Below are 18,249 nucleotides of genomic sequence, written 5' to 3' on the forward strand. Positions count from 1 at the left end.
ACAAACCTTAAGACCTGTAAATGTTTATTATATTTCATTTATTATTGCCAGGAAACTGTCTAGGTGTGTTTTTAAGCTAACGGGTTTAGCACTATGTATATAAAAGGATATAAATTTCAAGCTCCCTTCATTCTCCTGTTTTTTTAAACACTGTTGAGTATAATGTTAAGCATGTCAGGTTCACAGTGCAGTATTTTATATTCCTTAAAATCTTTCTGAATCATTAAAATGAGCCTTATCTTACAACCTTACTACAAGCACAAACCTGTTTTTCATTCATTTATTTGTAATTTGCTGTAATTTAGGGAGCACTTTTCCACCTCCATATGACTGCCATGTCTAAAATGGTTTGCGCTTTGCGCTTATTTTCTTTAAAAGGAAAATAATACTTTTTTTCCCGAAATTTTTCCTGCAGATAAGACCATCATCATGTGGAAGCTGACCCGTGACGAGACTAACTACGGCGTCCCGCAGCGCGCTCTGCGTGGCCACTCGCACTTCGTCAGCGATGTGGTCATCTCCTCGGACGGCCAGTTTGCTCTGTCCGGGTCGTGGGACGGCACCCTTCGTCTCTGGGATCTCACCACGTGAGTCAGAGAGAGGAAACACCCGACACAAAGTCTGACAGCTTTCAGTCTCTCTCTGACTTAACTCACCACCAGTTATTTTACCCCAGATGTAGTCAGTTACCCAAGACATTTACGTTAAATTTACGGCATTTGGCAGACACCCTTATCCAAAGCGACTTACATTTATCTCATTTATACTTCTGAGCAGTTGACGGTTAAGGGCCTTGCTCAAGGACCCAACAGCGGCAGCTTGGCTGTGCTGGGGATTGAACTCACTGATCGGAAGGTCATGTTTGGTGACTAAGCTTCTTTAGTTTGCCGCTGGAGCTATGACATTAATGTAAAGGAATCTTGTAGGCTTCAGTTTAGCATCTTCAGGCATAAATCATCACACACTTGCGTGTCCACATGAGCAGTTTTCTAAAAATTGAGTACATCTATAATGGTGTGAGGCAGTTGCATGATTTATGCCTGCCGTTAGTACAATGTGTAACAGGTGGCTATAAGCTTCTTTAAATTTGGAGTAAATTTAATGTTTGCTGAACTTTAAAGTTGCTTTAAGTCAGTGTGGTTGTTGGCTGAGCAGATAACTCTGGTATAGCATTCCTAAGCTTTGATCTGTTAGTGATTTAGGACGTACCCCTGTTCATACTCCTGTATCCCTTTTCCTAGGGGAAGCACAACCCGTCGCTTTGTTGGACACACCAAGGACGTGCTGAGCGTCGCCTTCTCTGCTGATAACCGCCAGATCGTGTCTGGCTCTCGGGACAAGACCATTAAGCTGTGGAACACTCTGGGTGTCTGCAAATACACCATCCAGGTGAGACTTGCTCATCTCTATAACTTGTAAAATCTGAATAATTAGACCAGAGGTGTAGATTTTTATTTTTGTCTTTGAATAAATGTTCCTACTAGATCTTCCAAGCTCCATACATTTTGCTTAGTAGTGCTGCTTTTTAACGTTGGAGTACGCTGGTACTCCGAATTATCTCTCAAAAATACGCCAAAAAATGCAGTCGTCTCTTTTTACCCTTTTATAAAAACAGCAGATAAGCCAATCAACTTGAATCTGGAAAGACTGACCACTGTGTAGGCGTTTTGAGTACTCCAATATTAACTGACACGCTCTTCAAGCCCCGCCCCCTTCCACCATTTTGCCCTAGTAATATTTTGGTTGGTTATTAGGTGTGCAGCATTATGGAGAGGACAGGACATGCCTGAAGTGTACTCTGATGGATCGCTCGGCACTCTAAAAGTGTGTGTGTGTGTGTGTGTTCGTTCACAGGATGAGGGCCACACTGAGTGGGTGTCCTGCGTGCGCTTCTCACCCAACAGCAGCAACCCCATCATTGTCTCCTGCGGCTGGGACAAGCTGGTTAAGGTGAGCTCACGTATTGTAACTTTGAACATATATTTTTCATGTAAGATGATTGTGTAACCCTCAAAATTGTACAATGTGTCATTTGTCAAACTTTATTACACTGTTGGCTTTTATCACTCATGAACGCTAATGAGCTCTCTAACAAACCACTGTTAATTTGGTTTCATTCTGATTAGTTGTTCCAGATCAGGTTTCTCTCACTGATTGGAAAGTAATTGACAATTCATGCAGCCATGGTAGATTTTGAGAAAGGACAACAGGCTGAAACTTATTGGCTGAAACTTGTTATAAAATGCATTTAAATGGCAGTATTTCTGGCATCTTATTTTTTTGTAATGGTCCTCAGGTGTGGAATCTGGCCAACTGCAAGCTGAAGACCAACCACATTGGTCACACTGGCTTCCTGAACACGGTCACCGTCTCCCCTGATGGCTCCCTTTGCGCTTCTGGTGGAAAGGTAACGCCACCATTTAACCACGGATAAGAACTGACTTGTGTTAAAGGACTGTAAGTCATCAGCACCGAGCCTGATTTGTCCTATGATTATGAAGGTGTTTGAAAGCAGTCAGCTTTGCCATCCCGTTATTTGGTTATATTGATTCAGAATAATATGCTCTTGTATGTCATGGATTTGCGCTGATCGTTTGTGTCCTTGTCTCGTTCTCATCGTGCAGGACGGGCAGGCCATGCTGTGGGATCTGAATGAAGGGAAGCACCTGTACACTCTGGATGGTGGTGACACCATCAACGCTCTCTGCTTCAGCCCTAACAGATACTGGCTCTGTGCAGCCACCGGCCCCTCCATCAAGATCTGGGTATTGCCATTTTTCTACTTCGTTTTCACTTAATGGTTGTTCTGAGAATTTTATACAAAGCACTTAGCATTTTGTTAGCGCTAAGTTTCTCATACTTGCTGCTTTGAGTAGTGCAGTGTGCTGATGTATCGCAGGAAGAGTCTAACACTAATGCATGTGGACAGTTATTTTCAGTTAAACTGAAACATAGCCTTTGTCAGATGTTGAGGGTCTTTATTCGTTTGGCTGTTGGAGTTTGAGAGAGAGCACTCGTGCAGGCTGGTGATCAAAGTCACGTTTGAAACATCTGTCCTCAATAGACCTTATCCTTATTTCATTTCTTTTTTTCTGCTGCTGCTAAGCCAAATTCATGGCATGTATTTGTCGTGGTTTTAATCGGAACATCTTGAACTGAAGTTAAATTGGACAGTAATTATGTATTTTACATAATACTTTCATGCATTAATAATTTAGGTTCTTAATGTAATCATGTGCAAAGGAAAGATGGTAGAAAACACCTGGGAGGAGACCCCTGTCTAGGTAGACTGGACATGTCATAAGGAGATCGAAACATCAGAAAAGAAATGAGCATATGCAAATTTAGTGGCGTAGTATGATATGAACGCCACAGGAGAAAGCTCATGACCGTGGAGGAAACCCAGTGAGTCAACAAGAATAGTCTAAAACAATGTTTCACAGTTCCAAGCTGAGGGCCTCACTAATCTGAACAGTAATGGGGCTTCCCTGGTCCTAGTGCTCTTGGCTTGATTTGTGAAGAACTGCAAAATTAGCTGATGAGCTGGATCAGGTGTGTTTGGTGTGTGAATCAGTGTGTCCCAAGAGACGAAAGTGCAAGAGTAGCAGATCCTTGAACACACGTGAAGCCTTTAGATATAATGGTCCTTATTGAGTTGCATTGTAACACAACAGAAAAATCTTACAGGCTTAGCTGGAGAAGTACAGAACAGACAGGTGGGAAGTGTTCTTTAGACGTCAGCACCTCTCCATCAGACTGATGGCAAACTAAAGCGATTGGGTGTGAACGGAAAGGAGACAGAACTAATGTTATAGTTGGCTCAATGCTCCAAAGCCTTTCATTTTTACATGTAGTGAAATGAGTAGTAACCTAGACCTAAATATATGATTGACTCACTTCTGGGTCTAAGAGAAGGTAGCTGTGTGACGGTTTTTATTTACTCTCAGTTACTGATAGATGGCTGGAGCTTTGTGATTGAAGTAGATGCAGTGAGCAGTAACGTTTTGCAGACCAAGCCTGTTTAGTGCTTAGTAAGTTAAGAGTCAGACTTCATCAGTTTGTGTAGTTACTGTTTCATTTAACACTTTACAGTGAATTGACTGCACTTTTGGACTTTTGAATGCATTTGTCTATATCGAATAATAAGTTGATTGATGTGACAATTCCATGAAAAAGCTCAAATAGCAGAAAAGGCACAGAAATGTCAACATTTCTACCATTACTATCCCAAACCTACTTGCTCTCACTCTCTATATAAAACTGGTGTCCTAACAAGGTTTCATAAACGTTCCTGTAATGTACATGGTCTGTTTTCATATTGTACTAACTCAGATTTTCAACTTTTCAAAAATATTTTCAGCCCTCTTTCTTAAACAAATGTGACAAAACCACTGCAGTGACTATTTTCACACTTTGACCAATCAAGTAAACTGAAATGACGTGTGGCGTGCTATAATCACTGTTTGCGTGCATCATAATTTTCTTTATCGTGTAGAAGACACGCACCCAGTGTTGTACAGGATGTAGCCTATTAGGATGCTCCATGAGCTCAGCTGTTGTCATCACCAGCTCTTTATCTGTTGAGATTGTTCATAAGTGTCTCTCTCCCTCTCTGAACCGTGTTGGTGTTGCTGCTTTCTCTGCAGGATCTGGAGGGCAAAATCATTGTTGATGAGCTGAGGCAGGAGGTGATCAGCAACAGCAGCAAGGCCGAGCCGCCGCAGTGCACTTCCCTGGCCTGGTCTGCTGATGGACAGGTAAGAGAGCAGACTCTGCTTTGGGTTTGCTGTGTGTGTGCGCGTGCCTGCGTGTAAGACCCACTTGTCTTTTCAGTCAATGGGCTGTTGGATGTGAAGTGTAAATACAGCCAGGTGAGCTCTTGAGCACCTGTATTAAGCATAACGTTTCATATTTGTTCTTTCTCAGACTCTGTTCGCTGGCTACACTGACAACCTCATCAGAGTGTGGCAGGTTACCATTGGAACCCGATAGACACCTTAATTCCAAGAACAAAATGCTAAGAATGGAACTTGGATAAAAACGAATAAAGTAATAAAAAATCGGATCATTTGGTATCTTTAGTGTTTTTTTTTATTCTGTTGTCTTAATGTTAATGTCTAATGTTATGTGGGTAAAGTTAACTGTCATCTCGTCTGTATCTGACTGCTTCCACACGCTGGCTGTCTCTAGTGACTTGGCGTTGTTTATTTGATTGTTTATCTGTTAGGGTATGGCTGAGATTTGTGTGATAGCTGAAATACAGTTTGCACTGACAAGGTAAAAATACCATGTGTAGAACAACAGCAGTAACTGTTTAAACTTTTTTTTTTTTTTTTGGTCCTAAAAAGCAACAGCAACCACACATCCTGTTAACACATCATCTGTTTTGTTATTGGCTACTGGACGTCATCATGGCCTGTATGATGGAATGAGTACAGCAGACGATAACGTTTGGTGACGATAAGTGTGTTTATGTAAACACAGTTTAACTAAAGGGGAAAATAAGATTTTGGCAATTATGCCATCAATTGAGTGAAGAACCACCTAACGCAAAGTGGATATAAAGTGCCATAAAAGTTGAAAAAGCCAGGCTGTAGAAGTAATGTGGTGGTGATTGGTGCTGCATTGTTTCACTCATTATTCATTCATTCTTTGTTTAAAGCACCACACATTGTAGATTTTTATACACTACACATTATGTAGTTCTTTTTGTTGCATGGAAGGACAATTGCTTCAAGTTTACTGACTGAGGAATCCGCTCTTCAGTGTTCTGGTAATTATATTTTCGAATTCTTATGGTTGCAAATTTCCCATAATGCAGTCCTCAGAGCAGTCTTTGAGGCGGATAATATTTTGATTTTATTTATTTTTTTAAACTGAGCTGGCACAATTGTTTTGATAGATCAAATAAGCGTCCCCATGTTTATCACGGCATGTGTCTAAAATCTAGCAACATTTTTGGGAGATAAAATGCTATGGGATATAATGCTTCAGGATGTGCTGTTAAAAATATCAACTTTGATATGGTAACAACATCCTACCCCACAGATATTGATTACTTTGCTATGTCTTGTTTTATTCCTTACATATTTAATAATATATATTTAATAATATTTAATAATAATAAATGTTATATAATATAATAATATATAAGTATATATGATATATAATAATATATTATATTATTAAAATTAATTTTAAATATTATTTAATTACATATTTAATAATAAATATTTAATAATACTAATTAACACGACAGTTTCACAAAAATGTCATAAGGTGGCAAAAAAAAAAAAAGATATCGATCCATGACTTGTTTCTTCCTATCCAAAAAAACAAAACATTGAGATTCAACGAATATGTAAATGTAAATGCGCCAACTTTAAACACCCCCTTTCACTGGTAGACTGGTGTCATATGGCCCACATTTGTATATTGTAGCATGACTGACTTACATTTTATGATGCAATAACTAGAGCCTGTCACATGGTCAATATTAACTGATGTTTTTTAGCTGGTTCTTAAAATAATTTGGCCAAACTGTTGCAGTGGTATTTTTCATACATTAACCAGTTCTATTAATGGCCCTGAAAGAAACAAATAATAGGAAGCAAGCACTGGAAAATTTAAGGATGACTCTACTATAGTTAAAATGTGTGCATGTAATTTATAATATTTTAGCGACTTGAATTAAAAGGATCTGACTTTGGTTGAAAGATTAGAAACGTAGCTTTGCAAAGTGAAGCATAATAATAGATAAGGCAATAATAAGACTAGCTATCTGTCTTAAAAACGTGTTTGACACTTAAATCTTCATGAAAATCTACTATTGCTGCAGCACAGTGTTTACATATCGTCTGATCTTTTTCTTGTAAACAGAACACACCGTGTATGATCTCAGTTACTTTCAGGTGCGACTGTGCCAGCAAATACTAACAGAAAACTGTCATCTCACACACACACACGCACACACACACACACACACACACACACAGTGTATTGGACAGTCTTGTCCTAAAGTTAAAACTGAGTGAATGCATCCTAAAGCTATACAAAGATCAGGCTCAATATATTAATGTTACGTGTGTTTGTTTTTTTTTTTGTTTTGTTTTGTTTTTAAATACTCATTATACCTATAATTATTTTTATACACTTTAATTATACCTCAGTATGATTGGTTTGTATTTTTTGTTATAGTTAAAAGATGATGTGTGCAGAGGGTTTGTAAGTTTACATTATTTCTCTTCCCCTTACAATTTTAAGTTATGGGTTCTAATAGGGTTTTTTTTTTATTTTTTATTTTTATTTATTTATTTATATTTATTTATTTATTTTTTGTATATATATAGTTTATAGTATACATATATTTTTATAGTACACCATGATTAGAGCAACATTTTGAAATCTGAAATTCAAGTTACAGTGTTTCTGTAACAGATATGAATCTGGATCTGGCAGATTCAACAAAAAAATTGTTCTCATGACAGCTAACTAACATTAAATCATGAAAAGTATTTGTTTCCTTTACACGGCTGGTATATCTATTATACAAATATATATTATTATCTAATAGATAATAATTTTTGACATCTAATAAAATACATACCAGTTTTTGCATAATATTTATTTTCGTAAATATCTCGATGTGACACAGAACTGCCAAGTTTAGGAAAGTATGATATTTATTTTTCATTCAAAACTGGATACAATGTTGATATAAAATTTAAGGATGTGATTATATGTTTAAAAGTTTCAAATTTATCTCATTTATGAGAATTTGCTTTTGTTTACTTATTGATCATTTCTGTTTCTTTAATGTTGATGTGTTATTGTAATATTTGACATACTACGGCATAAAAAAAGTAATCATGATGCTTGTGAAGATTATTTATAAGTACATTAGTTGATTTATTATAAATACAATGGTTGAACGTGATTGCGTCTGACTCAGACTGGAACATCTTGTGCAGTGTGCTAGTTTGAACTGGCGTAAAAATTGCGCATGAAGAGTGTAACAGATGACGCAACAGCGGCACTGACCAATGAGATGGCGCCATCAACGCGTTGTTTGTTTTGGTTGTCCAATTGGAACGTGTTTTATTCAGCGAGTCTCCATCCGGCAATATAAAAGCTGCCACGAGTCGGCGATGTGAGCGAGAGTCCATCTTGAGCAGTAGTCGCAGGCTCACGGAGCTGTAACAGTAAGCCGGCAGGTCTTTTTTGGGGGGTCTTATTTATGGTCACTCACAGTTTGATTTGTCATGTTGCACAAACATACTTAAAAAAAACATGATTTTGAAGTAGACTTCCGGGTATTTCTAAAGCGTTGCTATAGCAAGCGTGTAGGCCGCAGATGTAGCATCTCAGCTGAGCTAATTAGCATTAGCCGCGTATGCTAGTTACGTGCGCCATTGTAAATGTGTAAAGCCGGGTGGTATGCATTAGTTGCACAGGTTAATTTATGACGAAATACTACTACGTTTGACGTATGAAAATGTTTCTAAGTTAATCTGCTTCATTTAGTTAGAAATGTATATCTTTATGCGATCACTCAGTGAAAGTGTATTGTCGTTTAAATTGTTAGCTGCTCATGTTATCATTGTAGATCAGTGACGCGCGTGCTGACTACATTTGTCCTTTTTTTTGTGTATGTTTTCATGCAACCTGCGTTTGAAAGCAGGCTTTGGAAAAAAAAATAAGTCGCGATGGCCGACGACAGCGAGCAGCAGTTCATGGAGACGTCGGAGAACGGAAACGGAGAGGAGGCGCTGAACGGAGCGGCGGGCGCGGACACACAGCTCGAGGCGGGAGGAGACGCCGCTCAGGCCGAGGCTCAGAACGGAGCAGCGGATGGAGGGCAGATCGAAGCCAGCAAGGGAGAGGAGGACGCCGGGTGAGACGAGGCACTCGCGCTGCTGCTATAATCTGTTGGTTTATTGACGGCTTTTGTTCAGCTGCTCTTTGTTAGCGCCGTGTGTGTGTGTGTGTGTGTGTGTGTGTGTGTGTGTGTGTGTATGGGGGATGGGCCCGGCAGAGCATCGCTGCTCCTGATGCTGTGGAGGTTTTGAGCGAGCTGATTGCTCAGTGCTGCTCACTCTCTTAACAGGAATGCAGCTAAAGCGCGCTCTAGACGTCATACACTAATTTGCATATATATTTTTTTCATAATGATCATTGGCATATCAAATTACCGATTTGGGTAATTGAAGAAGGAAGATTTTTCACTATAGACTAGAATAGTTTTAGCGGAATAGAAAATAACAGATGAGTTTATTTGGGTCGAAAGAATGGTCAGAGCAAAGGTCAGCTGAACTTTTATGCATTTACAAAACTACATGTTCAATCAAGAACACAGACAAAAAGAAGCGGTGATGGTGAGTAGCTGTGAAATGTGAGCAGTCAAGAAGGAAATGACTGCTTCCTTTTTGTAGCTACTATCCCCAATAAGAGTTTAAACAGAGAATGAATAAGTGGGACATAGCGGTGGTCAGTGATTGGGCGTTGGGAAACGGCGGTGGTCAGTGAGTAGTCGTAAGCACAACAGTCAGACATCTGCACACTGATGGTGTGTCGAGTGGACCTGTTCTCTCAGCTCGTATAACAGCATCTGTGATTTGAGCTGAAAAGCCATATCGAGTTCAAGGCAGTCATTAATGTCCGCTCAAAAAGTCGCTAGAGGGGTCAAATGTCTTTAAACTCTTAAGAAGAATGTCGCTAGAGCACATGCTAGAACTCACTTGAAGACTGATTTGCATTTTAATGTATTCATCAGGATCATTGGCATAGATTACAAATTACGGTGCATGAAGGAAGATTTTCTCTCTCTCTCTCTAATATATATAATATAATCATTTTATCAGGATAGAATATTATAGATTTTAATTTTTTTTAATAAAAAAAAGTCATTTTTGGTCATGGCACCATGCACAAACTAAACTTTTGTGTGATTGCAAAACACTTCATGTGCTATGAAGACCACAGACAAAAGAGGCAGTGATAAGTGAGTAGTTGAACCAGGTGAGTAATCAAGAAGAAAATGGTTACTTGCTTTTATTAGTAACAAAGAAGAGAGTTTAAAATGAAGAAGGAAGATGTGCAAGAGTGGGACAAACAGTGGCGATCAGTGATTGGTCACAAGAACAACAGTCAGGCATTACACACTGCTGATGAATCGAGTGAACCTGCTCTCTCAAGTCGTATATCAGCAGCAGTGATGTGAGCTGGAGATCCGTATCAAGTTCAATACAGTCACTAATGTCTGCTTAAAAAGTCAATAGATTTCTCACTTAGCGCTTTTTTTGTTTTTAAAGTTGCTGAATGGGTCTAAAATGTTCTGAAATCTAGAGACAAAATTTCTATGTTCTGCAACAATTAAATTTTATTTGTATAGTGCTTTTAACAATGGACATTGTCACAAAGCAGCTTTGCAGAAATATATAAATCCAGGATATAAGTTTAAAATATATGAATTTTATATGAACACTGCTTGTGCTGCTTTTAGTCAGGAGCTACAATCACTGCTGCGGCTTGTTGCATCTCTCCGTTGTATAGCGTTTCCGGGTACAACTTATTACAGCTTATTGCACTTGTCTTGTGCAGGTCCGGGAAAACTTTTAATTTAAGGACACTGATTTCCAGACCTGGAAACTCAGTGTTTTTTAAAATCATATGGATGTTCTGATAACTTGAGACACTAAAGTTCTACATCTGTCATGTTTAGACATCTTCCCACCCCCCCTGTACTAGACCAGCCTCATCATCTCAGTTTTGAATTTTTTTTAAAAGCAAGAAATCAAAACCAATTTGGGAGGTTGAGAAAACAATCTGGAACAAAACACTGTACTTTTTTTTTTTTTAATATATATAAAGATTATCTGTATTGCACTGTATTAAGTGTTTTTTTTTTTTTTTTTTTTCCCATTTTGTTCATGTCCTAGTAAATTTAATATAATCTAACAAATGTTTATTTATTTTTTTATAAATTGCAGCAAAATGTTTGTTGGCGGGCTTAGCTGGGACACGAGCAAAAAAGATCTTAAGGATTACTTCTCAAAGTTCGGTGAGGTGACGGACTGTACCATCAAAATGGACTCTAACACGGGCCGGTCGCGTGGTTTCGGGTTCATCCTCTTCAAAGAGGCAGCAAGCGTGGAAAAGGTATTTTATTACATCTGTAATTGGGTATTCTTTTGCTAGGGATAGGTCCTGGCAGATTGTAAATGTTTTCTGGTGTTGCAGGTGTTGCAGCAAAAAGAACACCGGCTAGATGGAAGACAGATTGATCCCAAGAAAGCAATGGCGATGAAGAAGGACCCTGTTAAGAAAATATTTGTTGGCGGACTCAACCCTGAGACTACAGAAGAAAAGATTCGGGAATACTTTGGGGCCTTTGGCGAGGTGAATACTTACCAAGTGAATTTTATCTACACATTTCAACTGCAAGTGTTTGAATACTGAATACTTTATTGAACATTTTTATTTATTTATTTATTTTTAGATTGAATCTATTGAACTTCCCACGGATCCAAAAACAAGCAAGAGAAGGGGTTTTGTCTTTATTACTTATAAGGAGGAGTCGCCTGTCAAGAAAGTCCTAGAAAAGAAATACCATACTGTTAACGGAAGCAAGGTAATAAAAGAAGAGGAAGTGCTTTTTAAGTGTGTGTGGATGATGATGCATGTGTAGATGTTAAAATGGCATGTTAAACATTGTACTGCTCAGGGTTTGTAGAGGTAACCACTTGTGTATCGAGATGTGTGTGCCCTTGATGTTGCGCTGGTTACGAGTGTCTACGGATTGTCTGTGTGCTTTTAGGAGGTGTAAAGTTTCAGTTGGCCCGAGCTGCCCTGGGTTAATGGAGCTGCTTGACTATTATTAATTATTCTTTTCCCTTTCAGTGTGAAATCAAAGTTGCCCAGCCTAAGGAGGTCTACCAGCAGCAGCAGTATGGTGGCCGTGGTGGTGGCTATGGAGGTCGTGGCAGAGGGGGTCGTGGTGGTAAGTCACATCCTTTTGTTAGTGTGGAATTATTTGGCATGTGGTCATTCTGAAATGTACATTTTTAAGAGTTAGCTGTAATTTAAGTTAGTTTTTACCTTGACTTAAGGAGTCTGAAGGAGTTGTACTGCAGAGATTAGTCACTCTTCAGCATGGACTTGTAGATGTTTGCTGTGTGCAGTATGACTAAGGGTTGTGCAATCTGAGTGCTTCTTAGTGCACATTATAAACATGCTTAAACAAGATAAGTTAACTTGGCCTTGTGGATAATTTCCTTCTCAGGCCAGCACCAGAATTGGAATCAGGGATACAGCAATTACTGGAACCAGGGCTATGGTAATCAGGGCTATGGCTATGGCGGACAACAAGGCTACGGCAGCTACGGGGGTTATGGCAACTATGACTATTCTTCTGGCTACTATGGCTATGGTGGTGGATATGACTACAGTAAGTGCACGGGCTGTCTGCTTCCGCTTGCCTGATCACCATGGTTCACTTATCTTTGCACAGAGGTGCTCAGATCCTCTCTCTCGTCTTTCAGACCAGGGCAATACGAGCTATGGGAAAACTCCAAGACGTGGAGGCCACCAGAGTAGCTACAAGCCATACTGATCACGTGTAGTGCAGGTATGCGTATTTTTTTTAAAGTTTTCTGTGGTTAAGCGTAGGCAGTTTTTTAGCTTTATTTGGAATTCATTAAAATGCCCCGCAACTCAATTTTATTCGCTGGATTATAAAAGTTTAAAACTATTCTAACCGCCATAGATTAGAAGGGCTATGGGAAGCCACTGAATCTTAGTGTTTCTAAAATGTGCATCTGAACTACACTACTTGATCAATAAGGGTTGAGGTGGTGGTGGTGGACTGCTCAGTTTGCATGTTGAAGATTTAATTGTAGAAAAATATTTTAATGCGGTAGAATATTCTGCTTTGCTTAATGCTTGGTGCCTTTTTCTGTTGGAATAAAAGAACTCTTATTCGGCTCTTTACTGCTTATTCTTTAGGAGCATGTCCTTTCTCTTTTACTTCCTACCTTGTTTGGCACTCAAAAATTCCTGCACCTTTTCCTCTCTTCAGGCCATAAGTATTTTCAATCCAAGAACCCATAACAGCAACAAGAGGTCATACAAGATGGGACTCTCTCCTTTTTTTGGTATGATGGGACTCGTGCTCCATTTGTACAGGACAACGGATGAATGGGGACGCTGTGTCTCGTTCCACACTTTTTATTTCTTATTTTATTTTCTTTGTCCACATTTCCAGTTGTGGAAGTGTAATTTTTACTGTACTTTTTGGTACCTTTTTTGAATCTAATGTATTGTATGGTTGTATTTTACATGTCAACTGAATTTACAGCGTATGAGGATTGTGAGCTGCCAGAGCTTTTGAAATAAAATGTTTGAGTAATTTTTTTCCGGTGTTTCCAAGATTTACCATTTCTTTTGTTGCTGCAGTTCACATGCACAGGGTAAGGGAGGGGGGAAGCAAGGGCAGTGATTGGTTTAGAGTTGTCTAGTAAAATATCAGCATCTGGATCATGTTTTCCACAGTTGGCAGTTTTTATTCATTTTGACTTTTGGGTTTTTAAATTGGTAAGCCTTTAAATGGTAGTTATCAGTAAGATTAAGCTTAATGCCTGTAACGAGGTGGCTTTTCTGCCTTTATTGAGCTCTCATTCCTATAGTGTAATTGATAAATTGTTTAGAAATAAACCTTTTGTTTAATATTTGTCTATCTTTTTGTCCTATATTTTTGTAATGCTAATGTTTAAATGTTGTGGGTTTTTAGGTAACTTGCTTTTTTTCCTATTATTGCTTTTATGGACACTAAGCCCACTGCTGTATAGGACAGTGTTTATATCCAGTTAGCTGGACATTCTGTGATTTATTCATCAAAATTTGTCCAAGCGTCTTGAGTCTAGATACAACTTCCACCTTGTCACACATTTAAAATCTGCACGAGTTTGGAGAGACCTGAATCGCAGATGCTTGGATTCTGAAAATGGTGAGATGTAAATAGTCAGATGTTGGTCTTGAATCTGATAATGTGTGCAAGGCAACTATATTGGTGCACAATATATTTAATACTGTAGTTTTCTGACTTCCCACAGTTAACATTTTATAATTGGTGGGCTTTGTAAGAAGTATTCTGGGTCACATCACCTGGCAGAGTACATGCAAGGAGCGTGGAGCATGGAACACTGATCCTTTGTGTGTTAACTGTTTCATGAAATTTCATGAAAGTCCTAAGGATGCTTATGTACTCAATGTTCAAATAATAAGAGGGCAATTACACAAATCCCTGTGTGCGCATTTCTTCAGGATGTTCCTATAGCAGTAATGGTCCAACAGTAAAGACCACACACTTAGTTGTAGCAGCGAATTCCTACAGCCTGGTGTGATCCAGAAAATAATGGGTTCTCTTGAGTCTGGTTCCTCTTAAGTTTCCTCACCACTGTAGCCTCAGGCTTGGATCTTAATGAACATCTAGATTTGTGTAAAGCTGCTTTGACATCTATTATTAAAAGGGCTATAAAATAAAATTCAATAAATTAGGGTGTTGACCATCAGTATTGACATATTCCATATATAAATGGAAATTGCACACTTGTTTGAAAATTTGCAAATATCAAGTAAGATTTTAGGTCATTGTGTCGTTTCATCAACGTGGTTACAAATATAAAAAATATTTAAAGATGGACCTATACGTTGGCACAAACAATTATAGTCAATTTTGTTAAAGTATATAGTTTTACAGTACAGGGTGTCCCAAAAGTCCCCATACATAGGGGAACTTAACACTTTTTTAGCAAAATGTAACACCTCCCAACTTTGGCTCCCAGTTTGACAACAGTGTGTCTTGCCATGTTTCCTGTTAAAGTCCATCACAACCTTGTGACAGCTTCCCGATCCAGCCATGAGAATGAGTTCAACACGTCCTTCTTTCCTCAGGCATTCTTAAAGACTATCTATCTATCTATCTATCTATCTCTCTCTCTCTCTCTCTCTCTCTCTCTCTCTCTCTCTTTATGTAAACTAAGTATGAAAAGTTTTGGAAGACATTTTGCTAAAAAAAAAAAAAGTTGTTAAAATTAAGAGTATGGACACTTGGGGCACCCTGTATATTAATTTAACGCACCATTTATCTAAGCTGCACCATAATAACTTTCGATAGACTTTGTGTTACAAGTCTTCGGTTAAGGCGATAATGAGAAGAGAAGTTTTTTTCTGTGGGTTTTTAGAGCGCTTGTAAGCAGCTCAGTTTCCGTAGTGTAGTGGTTATCACGTTCGGCGGAAACACACGTGGGTCCTTTTTCTTTTAATTAATTACTTTACAACATCCTATAACTAACCTACGACAAGAATTCGTCCAATACTAGTTCACATGCAACCCTAAAATATTGTAGGTACCAGAGGTTTTATTTCTTTACACACAGCCTATTACTTTATGAACTGCAGTCACATGGATGGATGTAGCTTTATTCTAGTCTACAATAAACACCTTCTCTCACCTTCCCTCACAATTCAATTCAATTTTATTTGTATAGCGCTTTTAACAAGGGACATTGTCACAAAGCAGCTGTAAAGAAATAAATGGATTAAAAATATATATTGTAAATATGTGAATTTACACGCGAAAGGTTCGAAACAGGAGAGGCTATCTATCTATCTATCTATCTATCTATCTATCTATCTATCTATTTATTTATTTGATTTATTAATTCACATCATCTTATATCTAACCTATCTTATATCTTATATCTAACCTACGACAAGAATTCATCTTTAACGCTTTAACACTCTTGAACAAACTTTTTAACACTGGCAAGAATATGTTTATCTGACCAGCTACCTGCTTTAATAAACCACATTCCCACTAATTGTTATGTGTGTTATATACTAACACGTGTGGGTTGCTACAGAGGCCACACGCAGCTCAGTTTCCGTAGTGTAGTGGTTATCACGTTCGCCTCACACGCGAAAGGTCCCCGGTTCGAAACCGGGCGGAAACACAAGAGGACTACATTTTATATTATTTTTCATTAATTAATTCACAACATCTTATAACTAACCTACGACAATAATGCATCCAATACCAGCTTACATGCAACTCTAAAATACTGTAAGTACCAGAGGTTTTATTTCTTTACACACAGCCTATTACTTTATGAACTGCAGTCACATGGCTGGATGCAGCTTTATTCTAGTTTACAATAAAGCAAAAAATGTGTAAACAAACTTGTAAACAAAGCACTTAGATATTGTACAAGTGTGCAAAAAAGTGAAGAGGTGCCAGTGAAAATGTACCATGAGGCTGCTACTACTACTACTAATAATAATAATAATAACAACACAAGTTAGACAGTTAAAAGAGTTTATCGCTTTAACACTCTAACAGTCTTTACCACTCTTTAACGAAAAAGTTAAAGTAAAAGTAAAATCTCTTTTTAACACCGGCAAGAATGTTTCTATCTAGCCAGCCACCTACTTCAAAAGTTACACTGATGCTAATAAATAGATAAACATTTACACACAAGATATTTTATTCGTTATTGCACTGTGCTCAATACTCGTAATGCGGCTTGATAAACTCCACAGGTGCTAAAACTGCAGGTGTGTCTCCACCTAGCGTTTGCTGGAGGAACTGCAGTCATCTCAAACTCATTTTCCTGAGGACGCGCTCTCAAGTCTGATCTTTAATTCACTTTAAACTCAATGTCCGACCTTTAGTTGTTGACTGAAAACAGTACGTAAAGAAAGACCTCAGCGTCATCTAAACATTAACTGTCCCTCCTCTGCATACAGTTTCCGTAGTGTAGTGGTTATCACGTTCGCCTAACACGCGAAAGGTCCCCGGTTCGAAACCGGGCGGAAACATACTTTATTTATTTCAAGCAGAAGATTTTTCTTGTCCAGAAATTAACATTATCACAAAGCAGAATTACAGAAATCCGGTTAGCTTAAGATTTATCCCTAATGAACAAGCCAAAGGTGACGGTGGCAATGAAAAACTCCTTCAGACAACATGACTCAAAGGGGAACCCATCTTCTGCTGTAAATGTAAATGTGCTAGAACAGTGGTTCTCAAACTGGGGGGTCGCGACCCCTCCAGAGGTCAGGAAATATTTTCAGGGGGTCGCAAAGACCATTTGAAAAATAAACTTTCAATATTTTTTGATTACAATAAATGTTTTTCAATATTTATTTTAGTTAACATTTTCTTGTTTTTAAAGACAGAACTGATTAGAGTGTTCTAAAAAATTGTTAAATAATATTTCACGACTCTAAGATATGACATCACTGTGTGGCTGCTGTGGCTAGTTATCACATACAGTGCTCACGTGAAAACCACAACAGCAGAAATGGAGAAATTTGTAATTTGCAAATCTAAAAATGTTGAGGAAATTGTGGACAGTCTGCCTGAGTCACCTGAACTCTAATAAACATAAGGGTAAGACCCCATCTGACCAAAGTAGGAAACATTTGAAATATCAAGAAGAATTTGTAAAGTATGGATTCACTGGCTCTGCTGTCAATGATGTACACTATCTCCAATGTGTAATCTGTTCAGAAGTGCTTGCCCATGAAAGTATGAAGCCTGGAAAGACATCTGGAGACAAAGCACTTGATCCTGAGCTTAACAGTGTTCTCAAATGTGCAAACAAAATAGTAAATCACATAAAATCTCATCTACTAAACAGCAGACTGCTAGCCACCCTTTGCATTGAGATGGGCTCACAGCATGAAGCTGGCTTAAAAGTTTGAGAACCACTGTACTAGAACAGGGGCTTTCAAACTTTTTAATTCCATGGACCCCCAGATATGATGATTCCTTGCAGGGGACTCCCTTGCCTAAAATATAAAGGCTTTGTATTTTAAGTAGGCTATAAACAAGCAGACTAAAATTTTGTAATGTAAAGACATATGCACTTGACAAGACAAATTTGTCCTTACCGAGGAAACGTATATAGACCATTAGCTGTGCTTGATTCGCTTCATCAGTGCTTTCATCCAGCTGCAGCGCAAAGTATTCACTGGCTTGCAGTTGTTTTAAAAGTTGCGATGCAATATCATCGGCCATCTCACCTATGAGTCTGCTCACTGTATTGTCCGACAAAGGCACACAATCTACCTTTCGTGCTGCTTCCTCTCCAAATGACTCCCTGACGATGTCTTTAGTAGCTGGTAATAATAACAGCTATGTGCGGCTTCTTAGCGCGCGCAATGTGGAGGGATGCCAAGTATGATGCT

General features: G+C 38.5%; 2 protein-coding genes and 2 non-coding genes across 7 annotated transcripts in view; all 4 read left to right on the forward strand.

Moving 5' to 3' along the window:
• Positions 1-5,065, forward strand: part of LOC113541718 (guanine nucleotide-binding protein subunit beta-2-like 1) — a 5,405-nt gene extending 340 nt beyond the window's left edge. Inside the window, exons 2-8 of the mRNA XM_026938853.3 lie at positions 416-587; positions 1,242-1,389; positions 1,855-1,950; positions 2,297-2,407; positions 2,625-2,765; positions 4,647-4,757; positions 4,927-5,065. Coding sequence (XP_026794654.1) covers positions 416-587; positions 1,242-1,389; positions 1,855-1,950; positions 2,297-2,407; positions 2,625-2,765; positions 4,647-4,757; positions 4,927-4,992 — 845 coding nt within the window. The 3' untranslated portion in view covers positions 4,993-5,065. The remainder of the gene's footprint in view (positions 1-415; positions 588-1,241; positions 1,390-1,854; positions 1,951-2,296; positions 2,408-2,624; positions 2,766-4,646; positions 4,758-4,926) is intronic.
• A 2,995-nt stretch (positions 5,066-8,060) lies between these two features.
• Positions 8,061-13,410, forward strand: LOC113541699 (heterogeneous nuclear ribonucleoprotein A/B). Of its 4 annotated transcripts, none has more exons than XM_026938823.3 (9): positions 8,061-8,201; positions 8,681-8,893; positions 10,989-11,157; positions 11,239-11,397; positions 11,498-11,629; positions 11,899-11,998; positions 12,281-12,445; positions 12,540-12,625; positions 13,076-13,410. In XM_026938823.3, exons 2-8 carry the CDS (start codon positions 8,706-8,708, stop codon positions 12,608-12,610), a joined length of 984 nt encoding a protein of 327 aa, XP_026794624.1. In that variant the 5' UTR covers positions 8,061-8,201; positions 8,681-8,705; the 3' UTR covers positions 12,611-12,625; positions 13,076-13,410. The 4 variants fall into 4 exon arrangements, with proteins under 4 accessions (XP_026794624.1, XP_026794623.1, XP_026794627.1 ...); XM_026938822.3 differs by having other exon boundaries at positions 8,078-8,201; positions 8,678-8,893; XM_026938825.3 differs by having other exon boundaries at positions 8,138-8,213.
• A 2,527-nt stretch (positions 13,411-15,937) lies between these two features.
• Positions 15,938-16,010, forward strand: trnav-cac (transfer RNA valine (anticodon CAC)). Its single transcript has one exon. It is a non-coding gene; the product is annotated as a tRNA-Val (tRNA).
• A 792-nt stretch (positions 16,011-16,802) lies between these two features.
• Positions 16,803-16,875, forward strand: trnav-aac (transfer RNA valine (anticodon AAC)). The gene has a single exon. It is a non-coding gene; the product is annotated as a tRNA-Val (tRNA).
• Positions 16,876-18,249: the final 1,374 nt, after the last annotated feature.

Source organism: Pangasianodon hypophthalmus, chromosome 15 (genome assembly GCF_027358585.1).
Source record: "Pangasianodon hypophthalmus isolate fPanHyp1 chromosome 15, fPanHyp1.pri, whole genome shotgun sequence".
NCBI lineage: Eukaryota > Metazoa > Chordata > Actinopteri > Siluriformes > Pangasiidae > Pangasianodon > Pangasianodon hypophthalmus.